This window comes from Rhinolophus sinicus, linkage group LG10, assembly GCF_036562045.2.
Source record: "Rhinolophus sinicus isolate RSC01 linkage group LG10, ASM3656204v1, whole genome shotgun sequence".
Classification (NCBI taxonomy): Eukaryota; Metazoa; Chordata; class Mammalia; order Chiroptera; family Rhinolophidae; genus Rhinolophus; species Rhinolophus sinicus.
Window position 1 is genome coordinate 6,278,804 of NC_133759.1, and position 20,368 is coordinate 6,299,171.

The 20,368-nt window shown below is 56.7% G+C and overlaps 2 protein-coding genes across 2 annotated transcripts; both read left to right on the forward strand.

The window, feature by feature from the left end:
- Positions 1-1,169: 1,169 nt before the first annotated feature.
- LOC109443392 (uncharacterized) lies at positions 1,170-5,114 on the forward strand. The gene has a single exon (XM_019723697.2). The coding sequence runs from the start codon at positions 1,302-1,304 to the stop codon at positions 5,112-5,114; it is 3,813 nt and encodes a 1,270-aa protein (XP_019579256.2). The 5' UTR covers positions 1,170-1,301.
- A 3,231-nt stretch (positions 5,115-8,345) lies between these two features.
- On the forward strand, positions 8,346-20,351 carry CAMKV (CaM kinase like vesicle associated). The gene is made up of 11 exons (XM_019723822.2): positions 8,346-8,653; positions 15,934-16,042; positions 16,153-16,284; positions 16,456-16,530; positions 16,721-16,859; positions 16,976-17,096; positions 17,251-17,326; positions 17,435-17,571; positions 17,732-17,810; positions 18,064-18,151; positions 18,428-20,351. The coding sequence occupies exons 2-11, from the start codon at positions 15,948-15,950 to the stop codon at positions 19,007-19,009; spliced, it is 1,524 nt and encodes a 507-aa protein (XP_019579381.1). The 5' UTR covers positions 8,346-8,653; positions 15,934-15,947; the 3' UTR covers positions 19,010-20,351.
- Positions 20,352-20,368: the final 17 nt, after the last annotated feature.

The following is a 20,368-nucleotide window of genomic DNA, read 5'->3' on the forward strand; positions in this document are numbered from 1 at the left end:
ATTTTTAACCTCTGTGAAAACACATGGCTTCAGAGGATAAGCCTATAGCTACATTCTCCACAAACCTGTTTCCTGGGCAGAAAGACTGAGACCTGAAAGGACACAGTCCTGGAGGACAGAGGGAGGAGGCTCAGAGCTCATAGCTGTGGGGGGTGAGGAGAGGGCCTGATCCACCCCTGGTCAGAACCTCCAGGCCAAGTCATTTGGCAGTGGGTAGTTCCCCCAAAGGCTGCCTAGGCCTGACCTCTGTGGTTGCAGGGCATGTCTGGGGCAGGGCTGGTAGTCTAGGCAGGTCCCACTCTTTGCCCCTTTGTTTGCCCATCTGAGAAATGGAGGGTAGAACTGCCCACCTGGTCTAATGGTTTATTTCCTAGGTGCCCATTCTATGTCCTGTCCCTTGTCTGACTTGTCCTTACTGTATGCGCAGCTGTGCCCACTGTGTGTCTAGTTCTGTGCCTACCATAACCCCCTGTGTACTAGTCCTGTGCCCACTGTGTGGACAACCCTGTAACTACTATGTCCCCACGGTGCCCCATCTTGTAATTGCCACTTGGCTGGCCCTGTGTTCACCATAGCCTAATCCTATGCTCAGTACACTGCCCGCATTCTGGCCAAGGTGAACTGGACACAATGTGACAAGAGCTAGAACATTCTGACTTGAGAATTCTGAGCTGAGGCCCCACCCCCACCCCTGTAGTTGCTATCCCTACCTCTGTGGGATACTGGTCTTAGGTTTCAAGGACACGTGGCTCTGGGGAGGGGGCTTTGTGAGGCACAGGCAGAGAAGAACCATCTGGAGCAGGAAGATTGCCAAGGAGCTGCTGTCCCTAGAGTGAGAGACAAGGAACATGGGGGAGGGGAGTGTGGGCCTGAGCCTGAGCCTCGCACCCTTTTCTGTCTCCCGGGCCCACAAAGGGCCTCACGTCAAATGCTTGGAACTGCATCCCTGGGTCAGGGCTGAGTCTCAAGTTGCCAAATGGGAAATGAGAAAGAGCCAAGTCTGGTATCTAAGGTAGACTGGGCACCCAGGGGCTTCCTCAATGTCTCCCTTGCCTACATTTCTCCCTGGGCCTTACACTGCCCCCCTGCTTCTAGGGCACTGCCTTCACTCTAGGCTGGCCTGGGCAGAGTGGTCACCTGGTTGGTAAGAGGAGAGCAGGCCGGCCTAGAATTGGCAGGCTTTACCAGGCTCCCTGGGCCTTTCTGTCTCCCAAGGTTCCCTGGGCAGGCCCCCATTTCTCAGGGGGGTGGGCCCCCTGGTTTCCTACTCTGTCACCACCCCCAGGCCACCAGCAGCTGTGATGTGTGGGGTTGCCATGGCAGCGACGTGGGGGAAGAGCACCCAGGGCATGGAGCAGGACTATGGAAGTAACCAAGAAGGTGGGGGCCTTGATCCATCAGACCCCCAGAGCCACCCCTCATCCAGAAGCCAGAAACTGGGCGGTGGCCTCAGCGGGTCCCAGGGACCATGGATAAACTCAGAGTCTGAATACTTCAGGCAGGGGTTGTCATTATCTACCAAGGCCATCACTGATGGGGCCTGTGGCCCAGCCTCCCAGGCCCACACCCCTGAGTCCATTCACCAGGCACTCCAGGACCCTGCTGAGGTTAGCTCCCAGTGTCGCTATGAGCTGGCCTCCCAGGATGCCCTGAGACTCGCCTCCACTAGCCTGATTCCAAGCGCCATCGTGGGAGCCCAAGTGCATCTTGTCATGGAGAATGGGACCATGGCCTTACCCTTGTGCACGAGCAATAACAGCACCAGTGACGTGGCCCAGCATGGATTCTGCTGCTCCCGATTTCAGATTCAGCTTGCGAGGGAGGACAAGACTCCAGCAAAAGTCCTGGTAGGCTGGGGCAAAGGCCCCTGCAGCCCCGACCAGATAGTCCCCTTGGGTATTATGAAGAGCCAGTGGCTACCCTGTTGCCTTTCAGTGGAGGATGGCTCAGCTGCAGCCCAAGATCCTCTTCTGGCTCCAGCCCAAGATCAGGGCCAGGGTGAGTGCCTATGTCCAGCTCAGGCTCCTCCAACTCCAACTAAGGCAAATACTCCAGCTCTGGATGCAACCCCAATGCCAGCAGCAGTTGAACCTTACAGCTGCAGCCCTGACCACATGACCGATAGCACTGCTATCACCAAGGGCTTGTCCCAAGACAACCTGCTCAGGAAGCGTGGCATCCAACGGTCAATCCCCTCGGAGTCTTCCAAAGTGGTCACATCCTGCCAAGACAAAGTGAATTTCTGTTCTCAGGAGAAACCTCCCACCCCACCACCCACTCTACAAGAGTCCCCAGACCATGCCCAGGAGCTCAAGGTTTCCAGAAGGCAGGTGTTACCCAAGCAGCCCGAGAACCCAGCAGAGAAGTCCCTGGTCTATACCTGTAGGCCAGGCAGCCCCACACCAGTCTCAAGAACCTCAGGCACTACCGAGTCCGCGAGGAATAGCCAGGACATCTACAGGTCTCAGCCAGACCAGCAGCCCCTGAATGTTGGTAACAACTCCTGCTCTAGTGTGCCACTCTCTGCCTACCAAGTAACTGGCCACAAGCAGTCTCCAGTCCAGTCTCCCAGGGAAGCCATGCATATCCCCTCCTCCAGTGCCCCTACTTGCCAGCTCCAGGACTCTGTGGGAGACCATGTGCTAGTGTTTGATATGGCCACAGGCAACACCACGCTGGGGCTGCTGTGCCATGACCCCATGGGCTCACGGGCAGTGCTGGTGGGCTTCATGCCCAGCCACCCATCCGTCTATGCTTCTGAAAATATGCTATCCACCCGACCATTGGCTATGCCCATCCTCTCCCCTGATAACACTCGCTCCAGCTTCTGGCCAACCTTGCCCATGCTGGCCAGCCCTGTGCCCTCCAGCCTCTCATCTGGCAGCTATCGAGAGGTGGCCCTGGTGCCCAAGGAGGCCAGGCTTAACCTGGAGTCATGGGACTCCCCTGGTACTGAGACACCCATCAGGGTGGGGATGCTCACTGGGCCTGTTGCCTTGGGGATGCCACTCCAACTTGGGGAGAGGATACTGAGCCATGTCCATGATCCTGGCTCATCGAAATCTGATGCTGAAAACAATGAATCTGGTCACACCATCTGGATGCTGGATGCCTCTGGGATGCAGGACACTTCGATGATCCAGGCCAAGAAATTGCAGTGGGTGAACTCAGAGCAGACTCCAGAGCCTGCTCCTTCAAGCAAACCCCAGGAGATGCCCAGATCCCTGCTCCAGGAGGATACAGCCAGCCACAACCAGAAAGAGGTCATTACTGCTCACCCTGAAAATACTTGGGCTGAAGCCACTGGGCAGGCCCTCCTTGGTGGTGGGCCCCCACAAGCTGAGTGGCATCCCTTCACTGGACAGCCGCCTCCAACTGGTCAGCCTCCCTTTTCTGAGCAGTGCCTTTTCCCTAGGAAAACCCACTTTTCTGGACAGATTCCCCTAGCTGAGCAGCACCCCTCCACCAAGGAGCCCCCCCTTTCTGATCAGCCCCCTCTCACTGGAACACCTCTTGCCAGGCAGCTTTCTCTCACTGGGCAGTCTCCCTTTTTCCAAGAACCCCCCATCTCCAAAGAGCCAATCCTCTCAAGAGACCCCCCTACCACCAGGGAGCCTGGCCAAGCTTCCATCCTGTGCCAGGAAAGTGAGTCCTTGGGTCTGCCCACCCATGTGGGGGTACTTCGGGTGCCCCAGAACCCTGAGAAAATCTGTGTCTATGTGAGCAGAGAAAAGGTGGGTACCAGTGCTGCCCCAAGCTCCAGCACACATTGGCTCTCATCCTGGCAACATGACAGCTCTCACGGGTCCCAGGAGCAGCAGCTCTCCCCGGTTACATTCACCACACCTGGCACTGGCTGTAAGGTCTTACCCATGGCCATGGTGGGCACTGAGGTGCAGGGTCCCCAGTCCAAGCTGACAGCTGAAGACATTACAGACTCGACCACGGTCACACACCTTGGCCTGCTTCACGGGGCCTACGATGAGCTGGTGTCCACCATGGATGCTCTGCCAGAACAGTCCCCAGTGCTTCGCCGCCACTCACTGGGCCCCTACCAGGACATGGCAGCCGTGGTAATTGACACAGGCACAGGTTTCACCAAGTGTGGACTGGCTGGAGAGGACCATGTCTTCAGTGTGGTGCCCTCATGCATCCAGCTGCTACAGCAGCTAGTCCAGGGCCAGCCCAGGTATGCGGTGCCTGAGAACCGAGAGGGATCCTACTCAGTGCTGAATCGAGGCGTGGTCTCTGACTGGGATGCATTGGAGATGCTGTGGCAGCACGTGTTCTACTGCAGGCTAGGCATGCAGCCTGAACAGCTGGCAGTACTTGTGGCCGACTCGCCCATTTCCCCGAGCACCAACCGAGAAAAGGTGGCCGAAATACTCTTTGAGCGTTTCCATGTGCCAGCTATGCAGACAGTGCACCAGGCCCTGCTGGCGCTCTATGCTTATGGGCGCACCACTGGGCTGGTGCTGGGCAGTGGCTATGGCACATCCTATGTGGCACCCATCCTCAGTGGGGATCTGGCCCCACGTGACACCTACCGGCTGGATGTGGCTGGTGCTGACCTCACTGAATACATGGCTCAGCTACTGCTGGCAGGTGGGCACTCACTGCCCAAGGCAGGGCTGGTCACACAGATTAAAGAGGCCTGCTGCTACGTGGCCATGGATGTGACAGCTGAGATAGCCCGCACCCAGGGTCAGGCCGGGGTGGACTTCGTGCTTCCAGACAAGCAGGTCATCACTCTGGGCTCTGAGTGTTTCTGCTGCCCTGAGGCCCTCTTCCAGCCCAATCTGCTAGGCCTCAACCAGCCAGGCCTCGCACAACTAGCCCTCCTAAGCATCAGCCAGCTGGAGGCCAAGCAGCAGGAGCAGCTGTTGGCCAATGTGGTACTAGACGGTGGCAGCACCCTGGTAAGAGGCTTTCCTGAGCGCCTGAGACAGGAGCTGGGCCCCCGTGCCACTGTGCTGGACTCTCCCCACCGTGTTGTTGCCGCTTGGATTGGAGGCTCCATCATGGCATCCCAGGACTCCTTCCAGAGCCTGTGGCTCAGCCGCCGTGAGTATGAGGAGGAGGGCCCACGGGCCATCTACAAGTACCATCTGTGAGCACATAAAAGTTCTGGTTCTGCTTATTTTGAGCACTGTGGCATGTTTTAGGCCCAAGGTGGTATGGAAAGGGCAGGAGTCCCGGGACAGGGTCAGGGATGGGGGTCTTGGCACTCCTAAGGCACACCCTGCCTCTGCACACTGGAACTCCATGGGTCCTGGCAGCCTTTTCTAGAGAGCCCCAGAGCCCCTTGGCATTGGCTTTGGTCTCACCTGACCTTTACTGAACCCCAAGGGCAAACACAGAGAATGGCTGCTGTGGGTTTTGCCCCGTTGCCCTGGCGACAAGCGCAATTACCCTTGATTGCCAGCTGGTTGCCATGGCAATTTCAAACATAATGTAATAACCCACACAGCCTGGAGTGAGTCATGGGGGGGCAGCCCCCTCCCCTAGCTCCAGAGGAAAAGACTACTTGCCCTCCCCCATCTTGGGCCCTCTACAGGGGGGCTGAGACCAGCAACATAGACAACAGCCCAACAGTTCCAAAGATGGCTGGGAGCCTGGAGCATTTGGTGTCCCCAAAGGACAGTCCCTGTCAGAGTCTTGGCTTCTTGGGGTAGCTGGCCTGGTAATGCAGGTACCTCCTAAAGTCTGAACCTTGGCTGGAGCTCTACACTAGGTTGGCAGGGGTTTCTGTCCACCAGTCAGAATATGAGGGTATAGGAGTGCTGGCTTTGGTGCCCTGGAGCAGGAAGTTAGGGTAGGGGGCAGATAAGTCCTGGCCCCTGAGGGGTGGGGTACAACCTGAGCTGGGGGTGAGGCTCTGACCTGCTTTGTATGCTCTGTGGATACAGGAGCTCGCACCTTATCCTGCCTCTCTGACTATCTAGCTCTGGTGGGAGCCAGAACAGTCAACTTTGGGCTCCCTTCTCCTCTTCAGCCTTCCAACCCAGGCAGCCCCTGCCCGTAGCATGGCCAGGGTACAGGCCTCCTCAGGAGATCCTCATAAAGGATACGGGGCAATGCCAAAGCCAATTGCTCTTGCTCTTACCCCAAACTGCCCCGTGTTAGGGCCTCCCGCTATCCCTCTGGCCGGGGAGGGGGTGGGGGGGCGGTGGCTAGAAGCCACAGCCCCTGACCTTGTCTGGCTCTGAAAGGGAAGGTAGGAATGAAGCTCTGTCGTCCAGTCCATAGTCTGGAAGAGCCCTCAGCTGGTGTTGCTACTTCCTGCCCAGAGAGGGCAGTTGGAGATTGAAGCCAAAACAATAAAGCCCTGCCTTGCCTGTGCTTCTCTGGGTGGAGACTGAGGGACAAGCCATGGCCCAGTCTCAACCCTGGGTTCGTGTCTTTAGGTTACCCTCTCCACAGAGAGCAAAGACCTGGCTACACCTCCCTGCCCTCGCACCCCACTGCCCCCCACCTGAGAGTGAGGGGCTACCCTAGGTGGACGACTAGAAACAACCGATGACATAGGGTCATCACAGCCCCTGCCTGCCGCTGGGCATAGTCCAGCCTCTTCCCATGTCCTGCCCTCACAACCCTGATTCAATCTCCACAATCCGAGGCCTGTGTTAGGCAGGAAGGGGACCAGTGTCTCCAGGGACCAGTGGCTCCAGAGACTAGCTATAGCGTCCGTGAGCACGTGCGAGCAAGCATGCCTGGGTGCACACAGAATGCAGACACACGTGCCCCTGGGCACCACTGCACACATTGTGCTAATGCCTTCTCCTTCAGCATAAGAGCGCAAACGCACAGACACACTTACACGTGTGCACATATACCCTGCCACGTGCTCTCACCCACAGACACATGGAGTGTGCACAGGACCAAGAAGAGGTGGAGCATTGCCAGCAGGAGGCAGGGCTCCCGCAGCCACCTTTTCCCCTGCCTCTAAGTCCCTTGTTCCAGCCTCTCCTCAGCTCAGCTTCTCCATGCCTGGATATCTATGACCCCAAGGTCATGGAAAGACAGAAAACACGTGTGACATGTGTGGGGTTGGCAAACCATGTCTCGGCTGCACCATCCAACTCAGAGAGCCATTGTTTCAAGGACAGCGGGCAAACAGGAGGCAGGACTGCATGCTAGGCTGTTCCTTCATTCTACAGACAGGAACTGAGCATACCGAGATGAGACACAGTCTCTGCACTGCAGGTGCCCAGCCTGCAAGGAGATTCCTACCTAGTAGTGGGATTGGTGCCATGACTGAGACCACTCAGAGGTGGCACCAGCCTGGCCTGGGACAGGTGACTCAAAGCCAGGGAAGGAAATGAAGGGCTCCTTAACAATCCCTCTGTAGGAAGATATTGAGGGGCCTTGTTTGAACAGTCACAGTCATTTGCCAGGCTAGCCCTTCAGCCCCAGCCCCAGCTTCCTCACATGGGCAGTCACTCTGTCAGCAGCATGGGGAGCCATGCAGGGGAGACGGACTCAGTATGGTAAAGGGTTTGAAGATGGCCGCACCCAGGATGGGGTTAGAAGGCTCGCTGGAAAGGTTGGGTTGGGTGGATCCCCCAGCTCCAGGCACCGAGAAGCCTAAGTCTGGCCTTCAGATACTGGCCTCAGGGCTTGTGAGGGGAGCAGGGCAAGCACTGGGTCCATGTGCCTCCCCAACAAGGGACAGAGAAATGGCCAAGGACTTCCTTTAAAGCTTCTGCCTGGTAGTTCTCAGCCTCCTCCAGTCAGAGGCTGGGTATGGTCAGGGGCCAGGTCTCCTGTATCCCCACATCCCAGCCCAGGCCGTTGATGGTGATTCTGCTCATGAAGTGTTTGAGGGTGATATAACTGGGAAGAAAGCAGATTCCACACCATGCCATAGGTGACTTTTATAGCTTGAAAAATTCAGTGCTACGTAGTAGGGACAGACTGGGCCAGCCACCCTGGCTGGAACTTGGTGATGGGAAAGATTTTGGCCTTGCAGGAATGGAGGTTGGGGTGGAAAGGAGACTGCCACCATGGTCTGGAGCCCCCACTGGCCACTTGCACAACCCACTCCTAGTTACGGGATGCTAGTCTATAGCGCAGCTTGCGCTAGCGACTGTCCACTTGGTTCTTCTAAGCGGGTTCCACCCTTAGGGTCAGGTTTTGGGAGCTGGGCAGAGCGCCAGTCCCCCCGGGACACTACCTGCCAAGAGATTCCTGTGCAGCTTTAGGACTCAGGCTTTCCCCACACTTCACACTCCCCAGCCCCTACAATGGGCATAGGAAGAAGGCCCCTCCAATAAGCCCTGTGGCGCAGTCAGTCCCAGGGCCTAAGGGAGCCCTTTGATAGCCTGGCCCGGGCCGGGCAGCCCAGTGCTCACCGACTCCGCTGCCACCCCTGGTCCGCCTGCATTCGAGTGGGATTCGGGCCTTAAGCTCGGTCAGGGTCGGGGCGGAGCCGGTTGAGGGAGGCCCCGCCCCCAGCCCGCCCCCGGCCCGGGGTGCAAATCCGGTGCGGGCGAGCGGCGGGAGATGCTGGAGGTTCGCGAGCCCAAGCGGCTGCAGCTGGCGCCGCGTCTGGCCCGCGTGCCCGGAGCTGATTCTGCCCGCTGACCCCGGAGCCCTCGGAGCCCCCACTGAGCCCGCGATCGCTTCTTCCTGTGATCAACCGGCGCTGCAGGTGAGGGCGGGCCGGGCGGGGGAGCGTCCCTGGGACGCACGTTGTGAGGTCTTGGGGGATTAGGTCTCTGGTCGCCTAATGTACAGGGGACCCGCGAAGGCTTGGGGCCCCTGCGGGGGCAGAGCACACAGGCTGTGCAGATTTGGGGGCCCGCGTGCGGGGTTGGGCTAAAGTTGCCTGTCACCTCTGACAGCTCTGGGGTCCCAGGGGAAGCCTCTGAGCCTCAAGTCCAGGCGAATCTCCTCTTCCTCGCTCCCCCCGCCCTCACCTTGTCCACCCCGCCCCCGTCTCGCTGGGCTACTAATTGTGAAAACATTAACCCTCGGACATTTGTGGTGCCCCATGGCGGGGGGCGGAGGGTGGGTAGGGGCCGAGGGCTGAGTGGACCCTCCTGACTCCCAGAGCCGCCTCCAGCCCCTCCCAACTGCCCCCGCCCCCCTCCCTCTCTCAAAGCAGTCACTAATTTCCATGACAACGGAGAGTTCTTTATGGGCGACAACCTGGAGGGGGCTGGGCGGGGCTGCGGGAGTGGGGGAGGGGGCTCCAAGCCCCTGGGGACCAGTAGCGCCCGAGGCAAGATCCAGTTTTCAAGCCTTAACGTGGGGCCCAGCCGGGGTCCAGGACACCGACTCAGCGCTGGGTGGTGGGGGTGGGGGACACACATGTCTCGCTGGGTGGTGCGGGGCTTGGTGCTCACACGTGTGCCTCCCGCATGTGTGTTGCTGTGCCAGCGGGGGCGAGTCAGCAGCACTGGGAAGGGGGTCAGGGTGGCACCGCGGTGGGAAGCAGGGCCATGGCCGGGGCAGGTGGACAATAAGCCAGTGAGTTTCTGCCTTCCCCAACCTGTAATGTCTGGCAGAGACCCTAGGCTCTCCCAGCCCCCCATAGCTCTGCCAAACTGCTTTTGTCTGCACCCCTTAGGAGAGCCTGCTCCACCGGGTTCTCTCCTGGGGAGCAGGGCCCTCTGTCCCTCACCAAAAGCTCAGTCTACAGCAGTCCAGCTCCTGTCCTGCCACCCTCCTCCAAGGCCCAGTCTTTGAACCCCCCAAGGACCACCTGCAGAGACCTGGTGCCCTCCCCTCTCATTTGATTCCTGTCAGCTTTAGCTGTGTGTTGGGCCTCAGTTTCCTCATCTGGGATAATGGTGTCTCCACTTCCCTCAGTGTCAAGCAGAGGTCCCTCTCCATTTACAGCATTTGGTGTGGACCCCTAGGTGCCATAGGCTGCCTTTCCCATATCCACCTCTGGCCCTCCTCTTCAGTCCATATCCTGGCCACCACTCACTAGCAGGCAATCAATCAGTCCTTGCCCTGGGAGAAGGCCACTGAGTCCATGATCTCCATCCAGGGAAACTAAGGCAAGGGGAGGTGGGGCTGTGCAGTTGTTTTCCTGTTTCTAGGTTGCTTAGGGTGCTGTTTCTGGCTCTCCTGACAGGATCCACTGTTGGGAGGGGGACAGCAGTGGCAGAGAATTAGGCTGAGCTGCAAGAGGGGCCCTGGGGACCTAAGGCCTAGAGAGGATAGCAGAAGGGGGCCGGGGGTGTGGCTGGGGAGTCCAGGCATAGCTGGGCCAGCTGAGAGGAGGGCTGTGAAGGGAAGCAGCCAGGTCTCCGAGCTTCATTTCCATCCCCCACACTGGTGCCTTCCCCACGTGGGACCTGCCTTACCTAAGCTGCTGTGATGACGGGGAGAGGGGCTGAGGAGCTGCTCTGACTTAGGCGACTGCAGCAGCTGGCTTCTTCCTTCAAGCTAAGGGTGCTTCCCTCACCAGGTTCCCTGCATGTGTAAGGGGTACAGGAGGGTTCAGTCTCAAAGTCCAGGTACCAGGCAGCAGCTCCTGGCCCAGGTGTTGAGAGCACATGGCCGTGGAGGCCCTAGGGCTCTGTTGGGCACCCATAGGCACCTTCAGAACCCGATGCTCACCTCCCCCCCCCCCGTGGCTGCATCCTTTTTACTCTGTCGCCTCTTTGCTTCCCTTCCATCACAGGTTGTGCCTTTGTCTCTCTGTGTTCATGTCTCTCTTTCTCTTTTTATAAGTCTCTCAGTACCTCCACCTCCCCTTTCTTGATAGGGACCAGGGTCACAGAACCCATGGGGAAGGAACCAGGTCAAAGCCTCAGGGAATTCTTTGAGAAGGGGTTTGGCCAACACTTCTCCCTCCCCCTCCTCTTGTTTTAAAACTTCCATCACCATTGTAACCGTTTGCTCTAGAGCCTTCCCCTGCATTTCCCCTCCTCCACCCACAGGGAAGAAGGGACCCCAGTGGGTTTTCCTTTAGGATTCAAAGGTGCCCAGGAGGGGTCAGCTGGCTCTTGACTCTGCCTGCATATGAGGGTTGAACTTTTTGATGGCAGCACTGGATGGCATACCCACCCCTGAGACTGGAGGCCACACACACACACACACACACACACACACACACACACACACACATTTCCTCATTAGATGGCAGAGGGTCAGCAGCAGGAACTATGGACCATGGTTTAGCTAGAGCATGAGGCCCAGCCAAGGCAGCCCCCTGCCCAGTTTCCTGAAGCAGCTGGATGGTAGGCTAGAAGCTCGGCTCTGCCTCCTGACACCAGACCATGAGAGTGAGGTCTCTATTTCCCCTGGTCCTGCGGGTGAGGCTTCAGCAGTGGGCCTGCAGGGCTCGGGCCTGAGCATGTCCACTGCAAACCCAGCCCCAGTCCCTGAGAAAGGAAAGCAGGGAATGGGTGTGTGTGTGTGTGTGCCCGCAGGCTGGTGTTCACAGCTGCCACTAAATCGGGAGGTGTTGCCCACAGTTGTTGGGAGGCAGCTGGAGGCCTCCTGGGCCCCTCCTGGCCTCCCCAGATTTGCTGCAAGCTCTGGAGCCCCACGTGGCAGAGAAGCAGGGCAGCAGGAAACTCCTGTTTATGGCTAAGAAAGGTGGGGCCTGAACCAGGCTGACCCTAGTGGAGGAGGGGACATGACCCCTAGGTGGGACCTCTGGGCCTCTGGACTGGCCTCTGTCCCACTCAGGCTTCCCCTGGGCCAGACTTGCCTTAGGCTGCAGTAGGGTCCCTAGAGGACCCTTTATTACCGGGGCACCAATGGGCAGGGGCTCCCTCAGAGTTGCCTGAGGCTCGTTTGCCTGAGCCCAGTGGTCAGACTGGAGAGTGCTTGGCCCTCAGGCTGACTTAGAACCAGCTGGAGGGCAGTGGCAGTACCCTGCTCTGTACTTTCCCCAAGTTCCCTTTGGACAACCCCCTGTGCACACCATTTAGTTTCTCAGCAGAGAATGGGAAAAGCCACATCTCTAGGGAAATGGGACTCCTGTGCTCTCCCATGTCCAGTGTGGACCTGAGGCAGAGCCCAGGTCCTCTGTTGCTGGAAGGAGAGCTCTCCACTACTGGGTGTTGAGTCTGGGCTCTCCAGGCCATGGGAATGAGAAATGCAAACCCCTTTCTTCCCGGCCATCCAGTTCTTGAGGCTGTCCCTTGGCTGCTTCTCCCAGCTTCCAGACCAGGGCCCCACCCTGTTGCAGGCAGGTGCTAGGGCCTTGGTGCATATACCGGCAGCCTCCCAGGCAGCAGCGGTGGGTGGCAGATGGTACAATGGAGGGGGTAGAGGGGACCAAGGCGCTAATCTGCAAGGCCCCCCCTTTCTTCTCACTTTGCCCTGGGGCCAGATTAGGGGTGGAAGCAAGTGAGCACAGTGAGACTGGTGAGAAGAAGCGACTGGCTGGGATCAGGGCAGCCTTGGTAGGGGGGAGGCAGATCCGTCCCAGCTCTGGCCATGAAGCTTTAAGACATGGCTTCAGGCTGATGTGACTGAGCAGAGGCCCGGATTTCGGTGATGGAGACAGACCTCAAGAGCAGCCCTGGTCCCTATGGGCACAAATACATGTTCATGGTGAAAAGCTGGGCCAAGATCAGGGACAGGCGTATAGAGAACCTCCCACGCCATGCGTCAGAGCAGGGAGCTAGTGGGGTGGGGTGGGGGGAGGTGGAGGTTGTGGAAGGGATTTCAGAGAAGGGCCATTTTGAGTCTGGAGCCTCAGGATTGATTTAGATAATCTGTTGCACAAGCAACCTTATAATGTCAGAAATCAGAGATTGGTATAATGTCAGAAAGAAGAGATTGAGCCCTGTTGCCGGTACCTGGCTCAGGTGGAGGCTGTTCCACAGGGAGGCCAAGATGGGCAGTGTCCACACGTCCTGCCATGGAGTGGACATTGTTGAGCTGGCAAGTCACCTGTTGTTGGATGTTTAGGTAGTTGCTGATTTTTTTCATGTTATAAATAACTCTGCTGTGACAAATAGGGTACTGATGGGAGGCTTTGGGGGAAGGGCACTCCTGCCAGAGGGAATGGTGTAAGCAAAGCCACAGAGCTGGGACACGGGTCCTCCCAGCCCTCCTGGGGGACCTGCAGGCTGAGGTACCACCCTCCTGCCCAGTACATAGCCTTGGATTCCAGCCTGGGAAGGGAATAGCTGCACATAAGGGAGGACTGATGTAGCCCCCACCCCCTTCCCCCCTCCGATTGTTAGGGCATAAAGATGGGTGGCCGGCAGTGGTGGGTGGCTGTGCTTCTGCTGTCAGCTGTGAGAGTGGGATTCCAGCCACATGCTCCTCCCCAGCAGACACAGGAGCATGTTGTGACCATGGTGGCAAAGACACGCAGTCGGGGACGATCTTCAAAGCTCTCTTGTTCGCCTCTGCAGTGTCTCACAAGATGGCTTGAGCCCTGGCTGGAATCACGCTGATGAAATGCATTAGTGTTCCCTGAGCCCAAACAACCCAGATGAGGGAATGGTGGAATCTGTTCCCTGATGCTGAGGGCAAATTTGAGAGAGAACTTTCAGGACTGTGACCCCTGGGAAGTGGATGCCTCTGCCTGGGAGGAAGCAAGCAGCAGCCATGGGGCTTGTGTGGGTCCTGGCCTTTGATGCCGGCTGGCAGAGTCCCCCTGACCCAAGCTCCTTCCTCTGGTGGTGGCTTCCTCCCTTCTCCACTACCGTGTGGCTCTGAGTGACTCCGGGTAGGGGAGCATCTGGTATTCAAGGCCCCAGCCCAGGCCCTGTGATCAGCAAGTGCTAATCGGTGTGGAGGGACAATATGCACAGTCAGCAGAGACAGAGCAGTTTGAATGCAGCTTCGGTGCAGAGCTTTCTGTAGCCCCAGTGTCACACCGACCAGGCATTATGTTGGCAGCCTGGGTCAAGTCTGCGAAGGTCCCAACACTGTCCCAACTCCCCTCCAGAAGTTTACCTCTGAGTAAAGACTATGAGTCCCTTTTCTTTGGGTGCTGGAGCCGGTCCACTCAGCACCACAGGTGAGGATTGGGCTGGCAGGGTTGCAGGCCCGTGGGGTACCTTGCCCCAGGTGCCAGAGTACCTGGAGCCCACTGTAGTCAACTGTGGTCACCCTTGTGGCCTGGGACACCCCCCCCTGTCCAGAGGCCTCTGCCCTGGACCTGAACTGCCCAGGTATCCTGTGGGCGCTGGCAGTGAGGCTCTAGGCAGCCTTGTCTCGCTTTTCTGGACCCTCAGCCCTGCAAGCCTCCTGGAAAATCCTTCCCCTCTAAGGCCCGGCACTGATGCTGCTTCTTCCTCAAAGCCTGTCCTTGCTTCTCTACTCGGATGGGGGTTCTCCCTCTGAGGGATCCCCCAAGTACTGTGCGTGAATGCAGTGCTTATTACCGTGTTTTCCTGAAAATAAGGCCTAGCCAGACCATCAGCTCTAATGTGTCTTTTGCAGCAAAAATTAACATAAGACCTGGTCTTATTTTACTATAAGATTGGTTCTATAATGTAATGTAATGTAATGTAATGTAACATAACGCAACGTAATATAACATAACATAATGTAATACAATACCGGGTCTTACATTAATTTTGCTCCAAAAGACGCATTAGAGCTGATTGTCCAGCTAGGTCTTATTTTTGGGGAAACATGGTACATGCATAAAAGTAATCATAGTAAAAATCCTAACAGAAAGTTAATAAACAAAAGATATAAACCTGCCTCTCTGACACCCAATTCTTTGCCCCAAAGAGAACTCTTACTTTCTTAGTTGTCCTTCCAGAACAGGATTTGAGTGCACAGCAGTGTAGAAACTTTAAAACATTTACCAAACAGCAGCACCCTTTACCCACCTCCTTGTTCCTGGCTTTGTCACTTACCAGTGTATCTTGGAGACTGGCCACAGCATATTTCAATCTACTCTTTTTTTTAAATAGCTACCAAGTATTCTTCAGTATGGGTGGCCATCATTTTTATTAACATTTTTTATTGTGAAATTAACAAAAATCTAGGAATGTGCTAAAACTTGTATGTATGTTTTTACAAATTATTATAAAGCTATGAAACTGCCACTCGGGTTCAGAAATTGGCCCAACAGAATCAGCCAGTTGTCCTGACTCAATCATAACCCCTTTCTTTCTCTTAGAAGGACTCATGGTGTTTATTTCCTAGCTTTTCTTTATAGTTTTACCATTATGTTTATATCCTTAAACAGCATAGGTTAGTTCTGCCTGTTTTGAACTCTGCATTGATTCCACATAACCATAGTATATACATTCATTTATATCTTTACCACTCAACACTGTGAGATTCACCTTGTGGTTGGGTATCGCTGTAGCTACTGCTTTTCCATTGTTGTGTGGTATTCCATTGTGTGACTATACCATAATACATACACAATATCACAATGTTGACCAAGTTGTTAGTAATTATGACTATGGCGAGTATGAGCATTCTTGTAGGAGCCTCCTAATGCACAAACGTGTGCATTCCCATAGGGCACATGTTTAGCAGTGTGATTGCTGGTTCACAGGACGTGTTCAACTTCCAAAGTTTTAGCAACCTGTTTTCCAAAGGGGAGACTTGTCCTCCACTAGCATTGCTCATGTTCTCTGCATCTTTGCCAACACTTGGTATCTTCTGACTTTCGGAGATGATTATCTGATGGATGGGTGGTTATAGCCCCCTTCATCTGCGAAATGGCTGAAATGTAAAGAAATCATTTGATCAATCTTCTTTTCAGTGTATATGATGTAAAGTGATTCCCTGATATGTCAGTTTAATACATTTTTCATAAGTGGGGCGCTTGTAGTTCAGACAGCCAAGCTGAGTGGCTGGAGGTGTGGCCATAAAAGCAGGGGTAGGATCTGAGCCTGCCAACTCTCTGGCCCTTCCTGCCCCGGACTCTGCCCCTGGCTTGGCCTGAGCCAGGCTGGTGTCCCCCAGAGGCAACCTCTATGTTGTGGGGAGAAGTGGGGAGCAGTAGAGCTGATCCAGATCCCATCCTGCCTGCAGCTCAGAGCCTGGCAATGCCGTTTGGGTGTGTGACTCTGGGCGACAAGAAGAACTATAATCAGCCGTCGGAGGTGACTGACAGATATGATTTGGGACAGGTCATCAAGACGTGAGTGCTGGTCTGGTGGGGCAAGGGTGGGTGGGCAAAGGCTGGGGAAAGGGGAGTGGAGTGCAGCCCACGCTGAGTCTGGGGCTGAGTGGGGTGCCTGCCGGCTGCAGTGAGGAGTTCTGTGAGATCTTCCGGGCCAAAGATAAGACGACGGGCAAGCTGCACACCTGCAAGAAGTTCCAGAAGCGGGACGGCCGCAAGGTGCGGAAGGCGGCTAAGAACGAGATAGGCATCCTCAAGATGTAAGTCTGGGGCTTGGGGGTGGGCGGTGGGGTAGGAGGTAGCAGGGCCAGGCTTTGAGGGCAGGGGACTCATGCAGTTCCAGTCTCTGGCCAGTTAGTCTGCTGTGGCAACCAGAGCCTCTCTTACGGGTTCACCCAGCCCTAACTGTTGGCTCTTGTCTCTGCCGCCAGGGTAAAACATCCCAACATCTTGCAACTGGTGGACGTGTTTGTGACCCGCAAGGAGTACTTCATCTTCCTGGAGCTGTGAGTGTGGGCCTGGGGTCCCAGGATTCCTCTGTCTTCTGAAGCCAGGGAAAGCCCCCTTTCTGGACCCTTGGGGTCCCAGGTCCCTGCGCCTTGCCCAGCCAGCTACCTGGTGTGGGCAATCTGCCCAAGTGTTCCTGCCCTGCCCCCGATCCTGCCCACGCCGGGCTCAGGGGCTGGTGTCCCTCAGGGCCACGGGGAGGGAGGTGTTTGACTGGATCCTGGACCAGGGCTACTACTCGGAACGGGACACGAGCAATGTGGTGCGGCAGGTCCTGGAGGCCGTGGCCTACCTGCACTCACTCAAGATTGTGCACAGGAACCTCAAGGTGAGGCCAGAGCATCAGTTGGCAGTCGGTCTGGTGCCGGGGTGGGCAGCACTTTGAGGCCCTCCCCTCATGGAGTCTTTCTCTGCCCACTCACATGCCATTCCTGGCTGGAGCAGCTGGAGAACCTGGTTTATTACAACCGGCTGAAGAACTCAAAGATTGTCATCAGTGACTTCCACCTGGCTAAGCTAGAGAATGGCCTCATCAAGGAGCCCTGTGGGACCCCCGAGTACCTTGGCAAGCAGGGGTGGAGGGGCAGGGGCAGGGTGGTAGACAGCCTTCAAGGAATGGCTCTGGGTAGGGGGGAAGGAAGTCCCCAGGAAGTGGGTGTGAATGGTACCAAGCCTGGCCAGGCCTGATATTGACCAGCCAATTGGTACTACGTTTGCAGCCCCAGAGGTTGTAGGCCGGCAGCGGTATGGACGCCCTGTAGACTGCTGGGCCATTGGAGTCATCATGTACATCCTGTGAGTGGATTGGCGAGTGAGGAGGCTTGCAGCTAGGTGGGGTATACCCCAGGGGGGGGTCTGTGTCCATGGCCTTCCTGGATGATCTTGCCCTCTGGCCCCATGCAGACTTTCAGGGAACCCACCTTTCTATGAGGAGGTAGAGGAAGATGACTACGAAAACCATGACAAGAATCTCTTCCGCAAGATCCTGGCAGGCGACTATGAGTTTGACTCTCCATACTGGGATGACATTTCACAGGCGGGTGAGGAGGTGCCCAGAATGTGGGTAGAGTGAAGGATTGGTGTGGGGGACCTGTTCTCAGCTTCCTCTGCTGGACTCTGCTCCTACCCCCCAGCACATCCATCACCTCTAGACAGTGAGATGGGGTGCCATGCCTAGCCTCTTCCTGGCTTTGTCCCCAGCCAAAGACCTGGTCACAAGGCTGATGGAGGTGGAGCAAGACCAGCGGATCACTGCAGAAGAGGCCATCTCCCATGAGTGGTGAGCAGGGCTTGGGGAGGATGGGAGGAGAGGTCAGGGTTCCCTTGGCCTCTATTCTCCTCACACCTAGCAGCCCCCATCCTGAGGCCTTGGGTGGGGGTTGGGAGGCAGCCAGAGCTCAGGCCAGCCCGAGCTCAGGCCAGCCCTGAGGGGTCTGCTTGATAATCCCCGGATCTCACAAGGAAAGGGCTGCACAGTTTCTCCGTGAAGGCCCATACCCCTTCAGATCTAGACACATTTGCACCCTTTCCAGGATTTCTGGCAATGCTGCTTCTGATAAGAACATCAAGGATGGTGTCTGTGCCCAAATTGAAAAGAACTTTGCCAGGGCTAAATGGAAGGTAAGGCTTGGATGGCTCTTTCCCTGGACTGATCTCAAGTCCGCCTTTCTGGCATCCACAGTTTCTGGCCTGCATCACACACAGGCTTTTCTCCACCCACTGTATGGCTTAAGCTACTATCTTAAGTAGGTGTCCTGAAGCAGCTGGGTGCTTAGCCCTGGGGAGATCAGAGGAAGCCAGGGACAGCATCGGAAGGTCTGGGTTTGGCTTTTGCCGAGGTATGGATCTAGCTTCCGTAAGCCTCACTCTGGGACTTTCTCACTATCTTCCTTTCAGAAAGCTGTTCGAGTGACCACCCTTATGAAACGGCTTCGGGCACCAGAGCAGTCCAGCACAGCGGCAGCCCAGTCTGCCCCAGCCACAGACACTGCCACTCCTGGGGCTGCGGGTGGGGCCACAGCTGCAAGTGGAGCTGCCCCAGCCCTTGGGGGCAGTGCCACCTCAGCCACAACAGGTGATGCTGCTCTTGCTGCAAAGAGTGATAATGTAGTCCCCGCAGACCGTAGTGCAACCCCAGCCACAGATGGCAGCACCACCCCAGCCACTGACGGGAGTGTCACCCCAGCCACCGATGGGAGTATGACCCCAGCCACCGACGGGAGTGTCACTCCAGCCACTGACAGGAGTGCTACTCCAGCCACTGATGGGAGAGCCACGCCAGCCACGGAAGAGAGCACTGTGCCCACCACCCAAAGCAGTGCCACACCAGCCACCAAGGCAGCTGCCACCCCTGAGCCGGCTGTGGCCCAGCCGGACAGCATAGCCCCAGGGGGCACAACAGGCCAGGCTCCACCCTCTAGCAAAGGGGAAGAGGCTGCTGGCTCTGCCCAGGAGTCTCGGAGGGAGGAGACCAGCTGAGTGGGCAGGCTGGTGGGGGGACGGGGACGGGCAGGAGGGTGGGAGAGTGGATGAGGGGCTTTTCACTGTACATAGAGTCACTGGCATGATGCCCTCCTCCCCACCCCCACCCCTACCTCCCAGTGTGGGGCATGTCTGGGAGCCACAGGAGAACAGTCTCCTCTCCTGTGTGTATGTGTGTGAGTGGTGGGCAGGCCAGAGAGACAGGACCAGCCCCAGCCCCTGCATGGATTCCTCGTGGCTTTTCTGTCTTTTGCTAGCTTCACCAGTTTTTGTTCCTTGTGGGATGCTGCTCTAGGGATACTCAGGAGGTCCCTGTTCCCCTTCCCCTTCCCTTTTTGCCTCACAATTCCCCCAGGCAGGCCCTGTAGGTCCCATCCTCTCCCAGGCCCTACACTTGGGTGGCCTTGCCCTGAGAGCTGGTCCTCCAGCGAGGCCCTGTCAGCGGTCTTAGGCTCCTATACATGAAGGTATGTGCCTGTAGTGTGTGGACTGTTCTGGGAGTAGACACAGGCTGGTATAGAGAATGCAAAAATCTAGGGCAGTATGCTTTCAGACAGACTGGTCGCATGGCTGGGGGGACTGCTTGGTAGATCTGGGGGTCCTCAGAAGTTAAAAAGAATGAGGAGGGTAGAAGCTTCCATCTTTGTCCCTAGGAAGCCCCTCCCAAGACACTTGTGCTATTTCCTGCCCTCCTGGGTCCTGCAGTGGGTTGCCCTGTGCTGAGTCCATGAGCCTATATGGGGAAAGAGGAGCAATTAGCAATGAGAACTGGGAGGGCAGAGTGCAGCCCAGCACCTAGTGCACCAGCCTAGCTGGGTCCTTACCCTGGGCCAAACTGGGAGGGCTGATATCCTCTGGCTCTTCCCAGATGGCCCCCCTCAGGATCAGCCCACAGTCCTCTGCATCCCAGGGGGACTGCTCCATGGCAGTATCCCATAGTCTGATTTGGGGGTTTGCCCTTCACAGAGGCAGATTTTCTCTTTCCTGCTTCAATAACAAAATAGGGAGGAGCCCCTTTTACGTCTTTGATCTGCTTCCCCTTCTATTGGGGCTTAGAGACCGGCCCAGGTGCCCCTGAGCCATGCTGAGTTGCTTGTGCTGGGATGAGGAAGTAGAATAAGGCTCCTGTTTCCTGATGTAGGCTCCTGGCAGGTGCCCTTTGTCAGACCCCTCCACATCCTGGGCAGGCAGCCACACTGGTCCCAGCCCTCGCTTGGCACTTTGGTGGCTGTCCTACCCTTCTCCCTGCATGCCTGTGGGTCTGCTCTGGTGTACGAAGGTCAGTGGGCTAAATGTGTGCCTGCTGATCCTGGCAAATAAATGTCACCCTGCCAACGCCTCTGGCCACCCTCTCGC